At 36.2% G+C, this 20,029-nt stretch overlaps 1 protein-coding gene across 1 annotated transcript in view; it reads left to right on the forward strand.

Moving 5' to 3' along the window:
- The window catches only part of ULK4 (unc-51 like kinase 4), a 134,307-nt gene that overhangs the window by 87,758 nt on the left and 26,520 nt on the right, over window positions 1-20,029 (forward strand). Inside the window, exon 31 of the mRNA XM_088521218.1 lies at window positions 14,517-14,622. Within this exon, the coding sequence (XP_088377344.1) occupies window positions 14,517-14,622 (106 nt within the window). The remainder of the gene's footprint in view (window positions 1-14,516; window positions 14,623-20,029) is intronic.

Consider the following 20,029-nt stretch of genomic DNA (forward strand, 5'->3'; position numbering starts at 1 on the left):
AACAGGCTATTTCTGCATTAGGAGGTAGTCTGATTCAACAGGATTAGAAGTGCAGATTGAAGGTGTTGGAACCAAGCACTCGACAGGCATTTCAGGAGGCTTTATATTGCACTAACTCTAAAGGACCCAATGATTTGAGTGCTTTGGGTTCCTGTAGTGTGTCTTCCAGTTCTGTTTCATCCAAAGGGTAGTGGGTACATGTACCCCAGACCTGCTCTGTGTCTTACGAAAGCATAGTGAGTGTGAAGTGAGTGAATTGAAACGATAATATAGATGTATCATTATTGAACGGTTTTCCTAAGCTTTTTGGCAAGACAAATACAGCAATCTTGCATGATGAGTTCCGTCTGAAAGAATTAGAATGAAGGATTGGTTCTTGGAGTGTAATATGTATTAGGACAAACATGTATTGTGTCCTGATGTCTTAAAAATTCCCTAATTATGGGGAAGCTATAAAATGTGATGGTGTCTGTAGGTGAAGAAAAGCATACCCAGCTGCATTACTCTGAGCTGTAAATCTCTATTTGCTTAGTGCTGTTATTTAGGATCTAATCCTGCTTTTTTTTTTCCATCCAATGCATTAGTTTTCATCATGTAAGGATTCAACTGAGTTGCAAGAAGTCATAAAAACACGTGAATACTAAAGCAGAGCAGCTTTGGAAATTCCCTCTCTCTGTCTTTTTATCCTCTCCCTCCCCACTCCCACATTTCTGAATTACTGCTCTCAAGGCTTGCTTTGCAGCACTGTTGTATACTGGTCCTTTAAAAAAATGTACTGTATTATTATATTATTATATATATTATTAAAAATATACTGTATACTATAAAATAGTATAACTTGTTAACCTGTTAGGGAACATGCTAAATATCCACTCTTTATGTAGTATTTAGGTATTGCTACCAGGTATCTTAATGTAAAGAGATGTTTGGAGAGAGCTGGAGAGCATTTATAGAGGTAAAACTAAAACAATTACAAGTTATGGGGTGAAATTTTGATCTTTTCATTACTAATGTGTCTTTTGTGGGAATTTTTAAGTGTGTCATAGTTTTACCCAAGGTTTGTGTTGATGGTATATTGATAGTTTCTATATTTATTTATTGCTGTAGCAACAATATAAAAGCAAAATCTCATTCATTCCAAACTTTGTATTTATCAGTCTGATTAAGACTAGACTACAAATTTATAATCTTCTTTTGCAAAGCAAATGTCAAGGCAAAGAGAAAGCATTAAAAAAAAAACAGATACTGAAGTAAAGCTGAGATGCCTACTTTACAGTACAAGAGTTATTGCCCATGTGACTACAATTTTGCTGTGACATTACTGCTGTTCCCTCACAAGATTGAGGCTTATCTGTTGATCTCATCTAAGTAAATATTGGTGCAGAAATGTAGCAATTTCTGACCGTACATCTGTTGCCCTGCTGCATTGTCATGGCCAAGATAATAGGCTATTGTGTGCTTCACAATAGAGCTGGTACAAGGATACTGAGCACCCATGAAGAGCTTCTGCCTGGCTGAGGTTCCATATTATAGTTTTAACCTCTGGTCATTTGTCTAGAATCCTGCCTGGCTTGGACTCATTCACCTATAATACATTCCTTATGTAAATGTCCTTTTGGAGAATTCATATTGAGGAATGATAATTAGATTTTAGAATGCCAGTCTTCCATGAAGTAAAGCAATTTAAATCTTCATCTCTGCTCTTCCCTTTTTATTCTTAACTATGGTTATTTACTCACTGGCTTGTGTATTTTGTTTCTGAACTCATTTTGTTTTATAAAGTTTTTTTTTATAGGCAAATTTAAAAATCATTGCTATGCTAAAGTAAATTTATTGCAAAATATATGCAGAAAGGGTACATCCACTGTGATCGAGTCTTAGTTTACCTTCTCTAACTTACTAATTACAATTTTAACAGTCATCTCAAAGAGCTGAAATTTTGGTAGATTTTTTTTCTTCTGCTTGTATTAGAAGGGTCAGTTTTTGCCCCTTGTTTGCTTTGGGTAAGTAGTTCTTTATTACTCATGTGGGTAAAGAAGACAGAATTGTGCCCTGAATCTACTTTCATTTTTTTTTCTTTTTGCTTGCTTGGCTTCTTTTAAACTCCTGCCTACCAAATAAAATGTGCTTACCAAATAAAATAATATGTGGTGGTTGACAGTTTTCAGACTACCATTTAATTGATAACCATAAATCGATCCCTGTGGCAGGTAGAGTAAGCACTGTTTTAGTAGATGCCAATGCCCTTAATTTTCCATTGCTATGTTGTGTGATTTAATGTTCAGTTTGGAATGAAATTGAATTTTGTACACGGATGAAGCAGAAGTTGAATATAGTTCCATCTATGTTTGCAATAAAACTTACGATAGTTTGTGCACCAAGCAAAAAAAGACACGTGCACGTGTTGATAGGTCCTTTCATTGCCTCGGAGCGCTAAGGATTTTTCTGTAAACAGTCTGATTCATGTGTGAAGTTGCCCATTTGCTTGGCCTGTAACAAGTTCCGGAGTAGGATTTAAATTCCCTGCACGTAGCTATCTTTAGGGCTCACATCTGGATGGCATTGCAGGAGCATATTGCTGAAAGCAAACAGCCGAGCAGTTTTGATGATAACAATGGAGCCGGAGAAAACACGGGATGCCTGAATAAGATTCCATTAAAAGAGGGGGAGAGAGAGGGATGTCTAATGCAGTCCATTTAATGTGGAACTCTCCAGAGAGTGAAGTGGGGATTCTGCCTGCTGCCCTTATTAAAGACTGGTGGAGAAGATGCTTGCTGGGTGAATGGTATCTCCATAACAGACGCTCTATTACTCATGAATACGTTTCTAATTATATCTTAATGATCTCAACCACAAATAGGAAAACAAAAATCTTTGTCTCCGTGAGTGGTTACCTTAGTGCCTGCAGGATTGGCAAGGCTTAGATTATCCTTCTCCTCTCACTAATCCCAGGGGACTTCATTGTGAAAAATGAGACTTGTTTATGATGGGGAATTAAATTGCTGTAAAAGGTTATTTCAACAGACAGTTGGGAAATCATAATAAGATAATTTAGTGAAAAGGGGAGCTAGAGTATGCTTAATGAAACATGATTAGATTTAATTTTCTTCCTATTTCAGTCATTAAAGGTACATTATCCTTTCTCAGACTTCATTTGGGCTCTTTGCCATAGACTTGCTTTTTAGTAACAGAAACTTATGTGTTCCATTAAGATATGGAAATGGCTAATAGGACCATACTCTTCTGTCCCTATTTTTTTTAATTCAGTTACCAACTTTTCAGATAGATTTTAGCTATTTTCCTCTCTCAGACTCTTATTTCCTCATATCTATTGTGCACAATTTTCAGTATGAATAACTATTCAAGGAGAACAGATTGAATGGAATGATGGAAAATACCAATAGAATTAACTTAATATATGTAAAATAGCTTTTTATGAGCAATTAAAAAATTAACTCTTCTAGCTGTTACTAATATGTATATCCTGATAAAGTTAATGTTTTTAACCAGTTCATACAAAATACGTTTCTATGCTATCTTAAACCAGTGGCCCATTTACTTGGACTTTTTTTTTATTCTTTCCTTCTCCAGTGTGGTAGCAAATTATATACTTTTGTGTATGTGATAAAATTTCCTTCTGGCCTCTAGTGATAATAAATTTCATTCCTGATATTTTATTGCCTCTCTCTTAGCATCAAACTGTTACTTCAATGTAAAAGGCTTCCCCTCCTTTTCAGGCTATGACTTCGTCTGGGAGTGAAAGTCCTTTTTGTTGGTAGAACGATGGAGAGAGTAACTGTATTTTGCTCATAAGGAGCTAATTAATTGTGGTTTTCAGGGTTTGACTGTATTGTTTGAGGGAGATGTGTGGATTATTTAAATGTTCTACAATATGATGCCACTTTGGATGGTAGGTTTTACTGGGGAAGGCCTCCTCAGATCAAGGTGGAATTTCTGCCCAGTGTGGTAAGGGAGGAGGCGGGGAAAGACAGACACAGTAGCCTGTTGGTCAAGAAGGATTGGGCCAAGTTCATGTCCTTGTCCAGAATTTATCTGAGGGAATGTCTGACTGTATTTCTGAAGCTCAGAATATGTATCTTGAGTAGCAGGAAAGATGCTGCATTAGCATCTCTCTACATCTTCTACTGAAGGTTCTTCAATTTATATATATACTTAATTTTCCTTGTAGCAGAGGCTTTTAATGATCTGGGCTATAGAATTAGAATTTGGAGAAATAGAACTTCAGTCCTTTGCAGATCTCATGAAAATATGAACCACTGTGGGGTACAGCTAGTATGGGAAGCTAGGGAATAGGTCATTGCAGAATGAGAATATGTTTTGAAAATTTGAACACTTGAGGAAGTGGAAAATCCAGATCTATTTTGAAACACCATAGTGTTTCAAGTCATTCATTTTTAAATGTTGCTAGGACAGTTTCCCTTTAATTTTGTAAACATATGTACTTGTAAATTTTTTTGATTAACTTCATCTTTGAAGAAGAAGTAGGTCTTATTTAGAAGAGCTTCCTATTTGCTGATGTTAGTCATTCTTGAATCTGTCTTTGATACATCTGTTAATCTGCGATAAAAATGGAATAAATTATGAGTGAGCTCATACATAGCAGCCGTGAACATACTTTCTTTTAAGGCATGGCAGCCGATAACTCTTTACAAATGCCTATGTAAACCAGAATTATTATTCTTTCCTTGGATTGCTTTAGATCTGAGGTTGGAACAGTTTTTAAAGCCCAAATTGTCCTTTTGCTCCTTTTTGAAGTGTAGGGCTTGAGTTCAGAAGAAGAGTTTCCAAAAGTGACCTTGTCCTTGTGCTGCAATGGTGCACAACGGTGCCTGGGGGAGTAATGATGGGGCAGGACCTGGCGAGGTTCTCAGTGCCTGGCACTGTAAAGATTGCTGCTGTGGCAGCAAGGTCCATTGTGCTGTACACATTTTGTGTGCTTTTGGAAGCAGATGCTGTTTTCTGCCTTTTCTTTTGGAGTTGGGTGATGAAGACAGTTACTGCTTAAGGTCTTTAACTTTTATTTAATTGCAGTCGCTAAGTGAGAGGATGGATGGTGTCACTCCAGTGATTAAATATAGATACCATTTTAAATTGACACAAAGAGTAATCTATTAGCACATAGAAGTTTATATTATGTCAGTCGCACATTTCAGGTAGGATTGGAATTATTATCGTCTGTCTTGTCAGCTCTCTCTACTTTCATGCCCCACTTCCCTTCCTTCTCATCAGTTCTTGCTCAGATGCTGCATCGTAGTCTATCATCGCTGCCAGACCACTGCCAGCAGAAGAAAATGTTGCCTTCATGTGCCGATGAATTCCAGTGGCTGGAGGATATAATTTCTGTGACTAGTGTTGTGTTCATGCTGTCAGCATTTTATAGCACTGAAATGGGGCTGTCACTTTATGAGTATTTTGCTGAATTACATTCCTAAAACACTACCTTCTAAAGTTAGCTCCATTAAATTTGCTTTTTGTAAGGTCACGGGTGGAGACAGAAAAGAGAATAAGTATTATATGCAAAACACAAAGCAAGAAGGAGAAGAAATGTCTTTATTAAAGGATTAAAGGAAAAATGTTACTTCTGTCTCAGACCAACAAAACCAAAGATACGTATGCCTTCTTTGCACAGGCAGAACTAATTTAAAAACAAATTCTGGAGTCTGGAATCTGCAACCACATCCTAGAACATTCTAGGCAAAGGGAAGGTACAGTCATTTAACTTCAAAGTTCTCTCTTTTTAGTTCACTGAATCTATTTTTGCTTTTTAATTTTTCATCCTAACTATGTGCCATTCCTTCTGGGAAACGGTAATAAAGCAAAATCATGTTACCTCATACAACCTTTGATTAAAGAATAGTTGGTGGCTCATTTGGTAGACAAATGTAGGCTGATGAGTGGATTGGATCTTCAAGGAAAATAGTTTGATAACAGTAAACTTAATTCCTGTGGTGTCTACAAGTGAAAGCATGATTCTAATATTTATCTATGGTGAGAAAAAAACTCTACTTCCTTTTAGTTTTTTTCTTTTGTTCCAATTGAGACATCATCTGGGTATAAACTGAAACTACTCCTTCCAGATACTCCTGTGTGAGGTACCAGACTGACAGAAATTTTGGTGGCTATGAAAACCACATTTGTTGAGTTGGGATACTAGGCTCATATTAGTAGGTAGGTTAGTATAGTAGCAGGCTGTGATCCTGCCTTGGTGACAAATTCTGAACCTTTACCTCAGCATCACACTTGCAGACTGTTTAGCTCATTGGATTTCAAGTTCACTGCAGCTCTTTCTACTCTAGGACTTCATATTCATGACTTGGGATAAAAAGAAGGCACATTCATCCTTACAGTCTTGAATGAATTCCAAGATAACACTGTGATAAATGGGGTGCAAGAGAGTGTTTTACCTCATTAGCCTGAGGTAGAATTGAGAGTAGAGATGATATACCAGTGATTTAAAAGAAAATATTTTAGGGAAATAATTTATCCATAAACCCTATTCCTATATGTCACAGAGTAATGCAGCTAAAGTACTGACAAATCCAGGAAATGAAAAACATTTATTCATTTGATTAAGTGGTTACAGTGTACTAATATTCATGATTTGAAATTTGCTAGTTAAAAAATGTAGCCCTCCAGGATGCCTTTTTTCAGGGTTCAGTCATCTGGAAGCAGGACCTGGCTTTTGACCTCCTGCAACATTGCAAGGAAGGGAGGAAGGAAGGAGTCTGATGAGTTGGAAGGAGGTTGTTACAATTCAGGTTAGGGGCTGGCAAAACACCATGGATTGTGTTCCTTTGACCATGGATCACTGAATAAAGAAAAGCGTTGATAAATAAACTTTCCCTATACCATTTCCGTATAGTGCATTTGAATTTAAGTCTTATCTCTCTTAACATCAAAGTTAAGTGAATAATATTTATTGTCTATGACAGAGAAAATACTTGAGTATTGAGACGATAAGTAGAATCATTTAACAATTTATATTTAATAAGCATTTTGTTTTGCTAAATATAGTTTTTATTTATTGTTATCAATCTGCTCTTGCTTTGTCTTTCTGGTTCGCTAATGTGAATGCAATTTACTTGAAGCATAATTGCTTGTCTATCCAAGTCCAGTACAGATGCATGAAAGAGATGATGCACTCTTTCTCATCGGGCCGTATTACTTTTCAGCACTCTTCAGGCAATCAGTTAATTTTATTTATATATATAAATTTATATATACAATATATAAAAATATATAAATATGTATATTTATATATATATATTTCAATATTGTTGGTTCTCAGCTGTTTTGAGACATGGGACTTTGATGCCAAATAACAAAAAATGTATTTTTTTTCCTACTGAAATAAGTTGAGTGGGGAAGGGCTGAGATCCATTCAGAGCAGTATTGGTGTTTTGAGCTGAATAAAATGTTGATAGCTGATATGAGCAGTCTGATTGGAGGGCATGTCTGCTTTCTAAATGCACCTCTCCTTGGGAAAATGCAAACCCCAGAGCAATTATAAGGAAACAGGTGTCCAAGACTGAGATTAACATGTTGCCTTGAGGAAAGATTATTTAAAAATCCAGAGATGCCTAATGACTTTCAGAGTAAGATTTAACTACTTGGCAAATCCCTAAATTCATAACCTGAATCATAGAAATTAAGTCAGAAGTAATTTATAAAATGACTTAGAAGATGCCAAAATGTAGTCAAAACTATATTGTGACTCAAGTAACAATATTCAGCAGATGCTTCCTTTTAATATAACAATGCATTTTTTCAAGTTTTATATAATTTGAATAAATAGTAATTATCAACATTTTCTGATTTGCTGTTGCATTTACAGGCTGAAAAAGTGAATGTGTGAAAAACAACATTTCAAACTGAATATTATTATTTATTTGAGTGTAGAAGGAATAAAACAAAGAGTCAAAACAAAAATTAAATGTGTAAATCTCTTCTTGCCACTTTCGACAGCTTTAATATCTCGCCTCAATCTAACTAAATTCTGGTAGGGAAAAGAATCTTTTTCTCATTCAAACAGGTTCTGTTTTTCTGTGTTTCTTAGCTTGTCAGCTTTCATTAACATACGTTGACTAGCTTATTGAACACCTTTCTCACCAGTACTATTGAATTTTAGGATAGTCTGTGAATATAGAGAGTAAAACATTCAATATCAGACTGAGCAGGACCATGGGTATTTTTCCCACTCCTTTGGAAGCTGCATCATCAGGAAAGGTATTTTTATCTGGATCTCACACACCTCAGTAGACAGTATAATTACTGAATCAATTTCTATTTCTGTTTTTAACTATTAATTTAGCAATTAATTAGCTGTAGAGAGGGGAGCAGGTTGTGGGGAGAGGAGATAGAGACCAATTCCTCAACAGTTGGTGATGAGTTAGGGAACTCATGGGGAGTTTAAGAGAAATCCTGCACAGCCCAGTTCCAGCAGGGATTTGAAACTATTTTTTACAGTATCCCAGCTGAGTGCTCTAACCTAGGACCCTCTACAGCATATGCCTCTTCCTGTGATTTTAAGTACAAATTCCGTTCTGACTCCTTCAGACCTTCTCCAATCAGAGTTTAAATTATGATCTTTTGGATGAGTCAAAGGCATCTATGTTCTCTAACTTAAAAATGTCATTAGCAAATTCCCCATGCTTATCTGAAGACTTTTTCTTGTAATGGCAAAGAGGCAGTCATTTGCTTCAAAGCAAGGTCCATCTAGGAGAAAAATATCAGTTGATCATTATCTGTCTTAATTTGTTGAAGGACCACCTTTCCATTGATGGTGAAAATGCAAGTCCGAGAAGTGAGACTTTTGCCATGGGATTTTCATGATTTAGTGGTTGATAGCAGCTTCCAAGTGACTTTGTGGCACAAATGCGTCACTCAGACTTGAGACTCTAGAAAGCACCAATGAATTGTGGAATTAAGCATGAATTTACTGTTGGGTTGGGATCAGTTACTTTCTGAGCTTCAGAACACACCACAGTGAATACTCCTAGTGTACCAGAATCTTCCTTGGTATGAAGGATGTATCTATGTACATTCTCTTTATACTGTCTCTTCAATCTCAAGTAGATTTTTTATTTAAGGATGAGCTGGATGTTATTCACAAAGGCTAGTTTTAATGTTAGGGAGGCTAATTTTCCTAATCTTCCATTCTAGGTAATGCAAAAAACATTTTGGCATTCTTCTCTTTATATATCTTATAACTCTTATGCTTGTTGATATATGTCAGTTTTGTAATTCTTCTTAATTTACTACTTAAATCCCCATTCTTGGAGTGCATAACTTTTTTAACTTCTACAAATTGAAACCTAAAGTGTTTGCCGGCTTAATGGGTTAGAATATAACATAAAAACATGTTTTATTGCACACCATGCTTTCCCGAAATCTCTTTTTTGGAGTTCTGTTCTCATAGGATCTGAATGCAACAGAACAAAAAGAGAAGGGAATAGAAAACTTATTTCTATCAATTCTTAATCTTCATTTCACAAAGGAAGCATTTGCATGTCTTGATGGAAGCTGGCTTTCATTCTACAGAGGGAACATTCTTTAGAGATCTGTTTGTTGTAAATACTGCCTTCCCTTCTTATTCTGTATTAGACTATTAATGCAGCTATTGTTAGATGCTTGCCTCTAAGATAAGAAAAAAATTAGGACAGGTGAAAGGGATGCCACAAGTGAGTTCCAGGGTAAAAAGAAAGGTTCTTAGGTCTCCAATGAAAATTGTACTTGTAGCTTGGTGGTTGAAACATTCTTCTCAAAATATACCATTGTGAAATTTTGCATCCCCTGCTGCGGTGGAATAAGAGAAAAATCTGACAATATTGTTTTTGGTTGACATGCTAACAAGAGAGATGTCTTTTGCAGAATGTTCTTCTAATTTAGATCATGGTGTCATGTTTATATTAGAGATCATATTTACACACTTTCAGTTTTTGCCTAATTGATCTTATGGATCAGAAGCAACAAAATATTAAAGGTTTCATTAGCCAGCTGTGTACACATAGGTAGTTTCATTTCATCTCACAGTTGTCTTTCTCTTGTGATTGAAGAACAGTGCATGTGCTGTTCTAAATGTCTCCTACAGGCTGTATGGCAATTATATCAGCTTTGCATGAAAGGGTTCTACTGTTATATTTAGACAGGCTATTTCATATATACAAAGTAATAAAATACATAAAAATAAACTAGATTGAATGCAATATTAAACTGTGCTCTTGTTAAAAATTCTTGTTGATATCAATGCTTTGGTTTATTTCATGTTGCCTGTACCATGCCACAGAACCTCAAATAAATAACAGAATCTTTCAGCAAATATAGTTCACTTTTATTATTTTTTTATTTCGATGGACTTACAGTATGAAAGATCAAGATGTCTTGTTCTGTGTCTGTAATTATCTGATTTGTGTTCCTAGGTGTTAGGTAGGCTTGAGAAGGAGAGCCCATAATACAGTTAAAGTTTAAATACTCTGATTCCATTGAATGAATAGTATTAGTAGTCCTTAGACCCAATTGTATCATATCTCCAAAGTTAGCATTTACTGCATTTTTATTTTCTGAAATCTAGGAAAAATGACTAGGAGTCACATATATGAGATTTCCCAAATCAGTAGCTTCTTAATCACGATTGCTTTTTTTTTTTTTTTTTTTTGTTACCGAAAGTCTGCCTGAGCTCTTCTGAGTTCTGAAACACTAGAAGGAAGAGAAATGGTGACTTAAGACCACAGTGTCTTGCTCATGTTTACATACCCACCTCATTAATTCGCACCCTGTTACCTAACTGACTTTAAAAAATAACTTGCCTGATCTCTTTTAGTAACAGTCAACCCTTCAAAATTAGAGTGGAAAGTTTAATGGCCTAAATACATTGCAGTCCTGTTTGAAAAGCCTGATTTATTTTCTGTGCTTTTTTGCTTTTTTTTCCTTAATACTAGTATTTCCTTGTTATGCCCTTGGTATTTCATAGCTGTCCTTTTTAAGCACTGAAGCAATTAGTTTTGAGAAGGCTGATTCTTCAGGGTCCAGTGCTTTCCTGCCTTTCATACGCCAAAGCTGTACATTTTAATGAAGTTGTTTCATCTGTGTTGCCAAACACTAGAATTTTGCTGCTTCCATTCTAATTATCTCTGCTGGCAAATGCTATGTTTTATTAAAGCTGTCAAGTGCACTGTTCATTAAATGTCCACAGTCTGTGGTGCCATGCACACAAATTACATCAGCTTTGCTCCTGGATAGATTATGAAGAAGTTAAATATTTTTATGTAAACCTTTAAAATCTAGTCTAAGAGCAATCAGTGATAACTTTGGTAAGCAAGACATGCCTGTGGCATCTTGAAATCTAATATCTTCTCACAAACCATTTTTGATACATATGTTAAAACTTCAGTAATCCAGCTGAATAGACTGCTTTTCTGTAAGATTATTTTATTCCTTACGAGACTGTTTCTATTCCTAAACATATTCCTATAGCTGCATCTTGAATGCTTGTTTGTATATTATAGTAAAATAAGTTTTGCTAAATAGTCATTAATATATGCAAAATACATAAGTTTTAGCCTTTTATTGTGGGTTGTAAAATATAATTCATCTCCACTAAAAGCACAGATTACTTTATGTTACTAGCTTGGTGAATGCAAAAGATTGCTATGGTAAACAATTACCAGCTTATTTTGAAAGTGAATTTCACTTCAAGATATTTATGCAAAATATATGAGACACTAACCTCAAGATAGCATAAATACACTTGAAAAGAAAATAGTTTGAGACTGTCATTTTAGCATAGACAGGTTTTTTTTTTGTTCTTTTGTATTTTTTCTGGATCTATCATTTTCTTGAGTAACAGAAATAGTCGTTCTTGCTGTTGAATTTGTTGCATTCTTAATGTCCTTTAAGCGAATTTATGAGACATTGTGTTGATAGCTAAACAGATGAACGTGTTAGCCATTTGCAAAAATATTTTTTTTATCTTTCAACTCTCTGTAGGAAGTAAATTTAGTTTTTTTTTTTAGTAGCATGGCTTTATGTCATTAATTCTCTGTATTTGTTACTTTATCTTTTAAAGCTTGTAATATTTATATATTTTCCAACATAATATTTAAATTTATTAGGCTGTACTTTAGACCTTCACAGAAAGAGATCTTTATTGGACTCTTTATTGCAACCATAAGTGATATAGTGATAGGTAAAGTGCAGAGAAATTCGGCATTCTTGGTTTATATGTTTTAGGGCTTTGTAGGAAACTGCTGCCCTTCACATAACGATGAGCTACATTTTCTCCTTATGTTCCAGTTTGGAGAGCTCTAGTAGAATCAGGTAGTCCTTGTAGCTCCAAGGTTCAAAGGAACGGTGTTTGTTTATACTTTCTGTTAGAGTATCCTGCTTTGTCATGTATTTGTAGGAAGTAATAGCATTTGAGTTTTTGAGTGCAGAGACAGAAATTAATACTCTCAAAGCAAACATCTAAGCCTCTGCCTGCCAAAACTTTTCATTCAGCAGTTAAATATGAAAGGAATTAATTTATTTTTCACGTGGCTTTAGTCTTTACACCACTGAACAGAGCACCTTCAAAAATGGAATTGAAGATGCATTTCACTGTATACTAGTCAAAACATAAAAATTAGTACTCTATCACTTGAGAATTTCCTGCAATAAACTATATAATATTCACAGGTGGAGGTTTGAAAAGTGTAGCATAAATGCAGTGCTGACGATTTATAAACTTGTTTATAAACTGGAGATTCCACTCTGAATTTTATTTTTAGATTGATGAGGAGTAGATTCTTGGAAGAACAATAGTATGTTCTTCGTGATTGCTCTTTGTGATTGTCCACAGGCAAGCAGCTTCATTCCACAGCAGTTTTGGTATCTAGATGGTCAATAAAGATTATTCTAAAGAAAGCCGGATTGCTATGGTTGTTTTCAAATATCTATATGAGAAGGTGGTGAATACATGAGCAGAGATTTGGAAAATAACTTGTTCTGGGCACCAGTTGATCTCCTAAACAAAGAGTATGAACTTTCAGGGGGAGTTTGCCTTTGACTCTACTCAAAGGCTGAAGTCATTTTTGTCGTATAAAATACATACCCAACCCTCGTCTTTTAATTTTTTTCTTATAGAAATTCAAATTTAACTTGTCTCAAAGGCCTGCTGTCAGAGAGGTCAATAGAAAAATAGCATGTTCTGTAGCTGTAACTGAGTATATAAATAATACTATTAAATATATAAATAATATTAATAATACTATTTAAAATAATACTATTTATATACTATAATAATATAATACTATACTATAATAATATAATGCTATATTATAATAATACTATTTATATACTATACTAAATATATATATACTAAATAATACTCTTTATATACTATATACTATAATACTATATATACTATAATATATACTATAATACTATATAGTATACTAATACTATAACCTAAGTCTCAAAAATAATAGCCCCTTGAATTTCTGTGCACTTCTGCAGAGTGTGAAGGAAGTATGAAAGTGACCCAGATGTATGTAAAATATGACTGTTTTTTTACTGATGTTGTCATTTTCACGTTGGAAGTATGTTTTTATTTACATTTATGTGTCAAGAAATAGGTAAAAATAATGCCTGAACCTCCTAGTGAGGCTTGAGAAGTTTTCACATTTATTTTTATATTTGGGCTGAGATTTGGAAGAGCTGGTCACAAGTTCATCACTTTTCTATTTTGGCTTTTTGGGAATTATGTGAGTTGTTGCTATGACTAGACTGACTAAACATACATCTTTGTCCACACTTTGGATAGTGTCCTATCCATCCCTTTCAGGTTGATTGTGCAAAGTGTTTTGCCTACAATATCAGCAAAAGAAAATTCTTTGTTTAGCCATAACAGCTTGCCCTTATCAGTATAGCCTCAGAAAACTGTGAAGCACCACTGAAGCAATCCGTCGAGCATGAGAGACATATTTAGAATGACGTAACTAGACACAGAAACAGGTATCTGATGTGTATACAAAATTAGTGCTATACTCAGGAAAAATCCTTCCTTGGGTGCAAAACAAAAAATAGATTTTTTTATTTCACTGTGAATTATGAGACTGAAAGGGAAAAGAAAAAAAAAACAGTGAAATACTATACAAAGTTCTTGCTTTTGAATATATAGAAATTAAAGATTGATAACACGCTGTACCATATTTTAGTGTTACTATATTTTAGATCTAACTAGGATTTTTTTTCAAAAAAATCCCTTTTATTATATAATATTTTAAATATTTCAAAATTCAGAAGTAGTGTATGAGAAGTTTTGGTCCAAGATTTTAGATTTGTCCCCCAAAAATTGATATTCTCCTTAAAATTGCTAAGATTGTCCTATCTTTTAAATAATGAATTTCAAAGGATAGAGAGAATGTTGTTTTTGTATTGTTACATTTTTAAAGGAATAGTCTACTACTCATCTTGCAAAAGGAAAACTAGATTGTTTAAATTTTGTATTTTTATTGCAGGAACACCAAGACAGTATACTTGGTAACACAATGCAAAGTGTAATCGCCTTACTGAATAATTTGGTTGCTAACAAAAGCACAAACATGATGCTACTCTATGAAGAAGGTATGTCTTGTTTTCATTTAGTTACTATCCTTGCTACAGATGTTTCCTAGACTCTTGTAAAATGTGGTGCTGTGTGAAATGTTAGCCTTGTGGTGCATACTTTTATTTTGTAGTGAATTATTAGGTAATCTGAATGTAAGTGACTATGTTCCTCATCTCTGCATCCACATCCCTTGCTGTTCTTGGTCAGAATTGTGACAGAATTTTAGAAGTTTGTTTCCACAAGAAAATGCAGAAATGCGGAAATAACGACTGAAAGTTTAATTGTGCTTATGAAGAATGAGTTTGAAAGAGAGAGATCTTCAAAACCCGCTTGGATGCAGTCCTGTGCCATGTGCTCTAGGTGACCCTGCATGTGCAGGGGGGTTGGACTAGGTGACCTCTAGAGGTCCCTTCCAACCTTAACGATTCTATGATTCTGTGATTGTATGAGAGTCGACTAGAACTCTGGCAGGAACAGAAAGGAATGCAGCGTGAGGGAGCCTCTGCAATGTCTTCCTTTCTCACTGCTCAAACCTGGGAAAGAATGAACTATAGAGTGATTCAGGATGTAAAAAAAAAAAAAAACCCTCTCCCCGCCCAGTAATGTAGACTGATGGGGTAGCCTGCAAACTCAGTATATAGCTGTAGCATTAAAACCATTTGACGTCTTTATTTCACTGTATGTGATTAGTGAAGCTGCCTTTCATTTAGAAATTGGGTCTGGTTTACAAAATGAAGATAATGTTTCTGCTATTGAATAAATTTGAGTGAAAATTTATTAGGACAATGCACTCTGATAGCCTAAACAATTTATATTACTTATCATTTGTCTTGTTTCTAGTTAATGAATAACTTGCTTCCAGCAATACAGATCTACAGTACTATTTCTGTAGAATAAATCAAAGCCCTAGGCTGCTGGCATAGCAATATAGTATACTCCAGTAGGAAAGGGAAGAAATCTGCATTGTAAGTCTAGACAGGTAAGTCTGTTTTTTTAAGGCAAGAGCTGAGAGAAAATTTTCTAAAGTCTTGGGACTTCACCAGTAGGTTGCTCTTAGAGAGATCATCACACTGGAAAAAGAGCTAGATGAGACATAATGTAATCAACAATGTAAGTATAAGCACTGGTGATGAAGGTGACATTTGAAGAATTTGATCTTAAGTATTTTAAAAGAACCACACACATAAAAATCACAACACAAACCAGTCTGGAACTCTACAAAGATTTGTAGTAGTGCTTATGCCCTTGATTTCTTAATTCCCTTCATGGTTAAAGCACTCATTTGGAAAGTAGGAGACCTGAGCTCTTAACCTTTTGTACTGTGAACGGATTGATTGGGCAGCTCCATCATTTAGAAGACCAGCAGGAACTTGACATTGTAGATAATAGCATTCTCCTCTCCTTGGGGTGAAATGGACGTGCTCTGAAGCCAGCAATATGAACATCAAATGAAAGTACAAGAAAATATGATTGTGTCTGAGAATTTTGTAGGATTCTGATTCTTTGATTAATTCTCAATAAAATGTCTATTGTACTCATTACTGCTTAAGGTTTTTTGCATTGTTTATACACGTTATTTTACTTTCTTTGGGCGCATTTGCTTTGTGCATGATGCAAAAATCCTCAGTAAGCACTGGCTTGAGCTGCAACTGGATGACTTGCTAAAACTGCACTATGGCATGCAAAGAGGGTGGCGCAAATCCCACTAGCACTACAGGCACATGCTTGGGATGCTTTGCACTAAGTACTATGCTGTGCCTTTCTGCATGGCTAATTAGGTGCAAAGCTATTTTAACAACATGATAAAACTACATCTATTCCCTAAACATCTCTGTGCTGTCTCACAGGGCAAAGCTTTTCATATTTTTCATGCTACTGGTGCTAGCACTCTTCTACTTTTTTTCTGGTCTACCAAGAAATACATCTTCCCATCATGATAGTTCCCAAATTGAGGAAGTGAGATAGAAACATTATTAAAGTCTTTTATCTTTTCCTTGTGCTATGTCATAAATGATTCTAGTAATGTTTTCAGATCATTAGGGATTGGATAACAGTAACTTGGGCTCACTGAGCTTCATCATCCTGACTAGGAAGAACTGCAGTGCAGGCAGAAATAACTTATGTTAAGTAATGTTCCTGTCTTCTCCTATCCCTTTTACCAATTGATGAATCTTCAGAGTACTGAAAACCTGGTGTTTGGCCAGTGCCTTACTGATTAAGGTCCTAATTGTGAATTAAATAACACCTTAAATAACTTGGTTTATAAGAACATTATAAAACTATTGATTTAGTAGTTGTAGGCTGTAGGATTCTGTTTGAATGAAAGCAGGAGGAAAGATATTCTATACAAGGTGGAGGGCTTCCCTTCCTCCTCTTTCATTGACCATTGTAAATGTATGCTCTTCAATGTAAGAAAATATCTTTAAGTTCCTCTGCTACTTTTTCTAATGTTTAACTTTGTCAATTTTGAATGATTTTTTTTTGTGTGTTACAAAGAAGGACATGATCTCGTAAAATGGGCACTGAGCATCTCCCATTTGCAGAAAAAGATCTGGGAGTCCGAATGGACAAGCTGAGCATGAATCAGCAGTATTGCCTTTGCAAACTGTATGCTGGTCTGCCTAAGAAAGAATAACCAGAAGGATGAGGGAACTGATTACTTTCCTCTTTATGGTACTCGGGAGATTGCATCTGGAATATGGTATCCAGTTTGCACTCCAAACTACAAGAAAGGCATTGACAAGGAGGAGAAAGTCCAGGGAAAGGCAGACAGGATGGTTAAGAGCTGGAACACTCAATGTATTTGCTTGCAGCCAGTCAGTTCCCTACACTGCTGCATATTTTATGCCATCCCAAGGGCAGAACTTTGTATTTACCTTTTTGAAACTTCAATCTGTTTATGTCTGCCTGCTTCTCTAGCTTCTTGAGCTCCTTCTGAAGAGTGGCCCAAAGCTTTATTTGTGTCAATGGCTTGCGCCATTTCCATATGATCTGCAAGCCCATTGAAGGTGCATGCTGTTCCACCCTGTAACAGCCTATATCCAGACGTTTAATGAAGACATTCAACATTTATGAGCTATTATGCTGTCCAAGAACACTGAGGACAGAATATTATGATTGATTAATTTATCTTATTTCCCCATGACAATGTGATAATTATTCATCTATACATGGTTCTTCGGAAGGTAAAAGCTGCAAATGCTTGTTACACATTGCAAGGGACAGAGAATTTTTGTTTAAGAGCTTAGCAATGAAGACTGCTTTGCAATTTTTTGTATGCCTTTCTTCAACTGCCAAGAAACAACTTTTCAGCTGATGTATCTTTCAGAGACCCTAATTGCTCTTTCTTTTTGTGGTTCTTGGCCTTTAGAACTGCCTTTTTCCTTCTTACAGAGTTTGTATTATGTGATAGAGATTTTCAAATGGTTGCAGACCACATGTGCAACTTTCCACTTTCTCAAGAAATATTTCATGGTGGCTCTTGCTTCATCGCTACTGCTGTAGTTTCAAATTAATAAAAATGATGTGGTCATACATTTTAGCAGCTTTCATACAACATACTCTATCCAGGATGAATTTCTCTCTCCTCTGAACTGAGTCATTTTGTGTGATAGTATATTGGGCATATAACGATAGTCACCTGTAATGTTTAATGGCGAAATAGAGAATAGCATACCGAAGCTAAAGTCAAAGGGGGAATTTAAAATTGCCTATACTATACCATCAACTTCCAACCTTTTTTTGCTGTTAAAATTAATGACTATTTCTGCTTAATAATCTGAAAAGAATAATATATTTTGGTTTAATTACTGAATCTGGAAGTCAGTAAAGAGACTGGGATTAGCCTGTGGTCTTTTGTCTTTTGTGAAGAGTTAAAGATGAAATGCTAAAAAACCAGGACAGTGTCAGTCATTTTTAGAGTCGTCTTCTATGGAAGTGAGTCATGGCTTGTTTTGGCTTCTGTCTGCCAATTTCTTTCCTTTCTCTCTTTCCAAATCCTTTGGAATGCATTGGAAAGCTTTAGTTTCATTTCACAGCTCATAGAGGCCCAAAATCAAAGGTCTTATTGATTCTAAAATAATCAATAGCTGAGGAAAGGAGAGAGGTCCAAATTAGGGATGTAGCTGACTATAATTATACCATGGGCTCATCGATTGTCTGTTATATTTGCACTTACGATACAATATACCAACTCCAGAGTAACCAACCACTTTTAAAGAGAGTTTTTAAGAATTTTAAAAACATTTCTTGACAACCTTAAACAGGACAGCAGCAAATAAAGCAGTACAATAACACATGTGTAGAACAAATATATGTGTACCTACATATTTACAGAAAAAAAAATCTTAATACCTAAAATTCCCAACTTAAAACTTCTTTTGGCATACAATTACGGTGTGATAAAAGCAGAACTTAGCTGGTCTGAGTTTATATCCTGGATTAGAATGGTCCGTACTCACGGAGGTGAAGCCTTCTCATCTGTGGTTCTGTTTTAATGGCTTTCATTAACCCAGGCAACTACAGGCTGGTGAGCTTCACCTCTGTCCCCGGGAAAGTGATGGAACGGCTCATACTGGCTGTTGTCTCCAGGCACATGGAGGACAAGAAGGTGCTCAAGAGTACTCAGCATGGATTCACCAAGGGGAAATCTTGCCTGACTAACCTGATAGCCTTCTATGATGGAATGACCAGCTGGATAGATGAGGGGAGAGCAGTGGATGTCGTCTATCTCGACTTCACCAAGGCTTTTGACACCGTCCCTCACAACATCCTCCTGGGCAAGCTCCAGAAGTGTGGGACAGATGAGTGCACAGTGAGGTGGATTAGGAACTGGCTGGATGGCAGAGCCCAGAGAGTGGTGATCAGTGGTGCAGAGTCTAGTTGGAGGCCTGTAGCTAGCAGGGTCCCCCAGGGGTCAGTCCTTGGTCCAGTCCTGTTCAATTTATTCATCAATGACCTGGATGAAGGCACAGAGTGCTCCTTCAGCAAGTTTGCTGATGACACAAAACTGGGAGGAGTAGCCGATACCCCAGAGGGCTGCGCTGCCATCCAGAGGGACCTGGACAGACTGGACAACTGGGCGGTGAAAAACCTCATGAAATTCAACAAGGCCAAATGCAAGGTCCTGCACCTGGGGAGGAATAACCCCAGACACCAGTACAGGCTGGGGACCGACCTTCTGGAGAGCAGCTCTGCGGAGAAAGACCTGGGTGTCATGGTGGATGGTAAGTTGACCATGAGGCAGCAGTGTGTCCTTGTAGCCAAGAAGGCCAATGGGATCCTGGGGTGCATTAAGAAGAGCGTCTCCAGCAGGTCGAGGGAGGTGATCCTGCCCCTCTACTCAGCCCTGGTGAGGCCGCATCTGGAGTATTGTGTCCAGTTCTGGGCCCCACAGTACAAGAGGGATGTGGAGCTGCTGGAGAG

This window comes from Tinamus guttatus, unplaced genomic scaffold (genome assembly GCF_059628265.1).
Source record: "Tinamus guttatus ecotype Peru unplaced genomic scaffold, ASM5962826v1 Tinamus_guttatus_pri_ptg000115l, whole genome shotgun sequence".
Lineage (NCBI taxonomy): Eukaryota > Metazoa > Chordata > Aves > Tinamiformes > Tinamidae > Tinamus > Tinamus guttatus.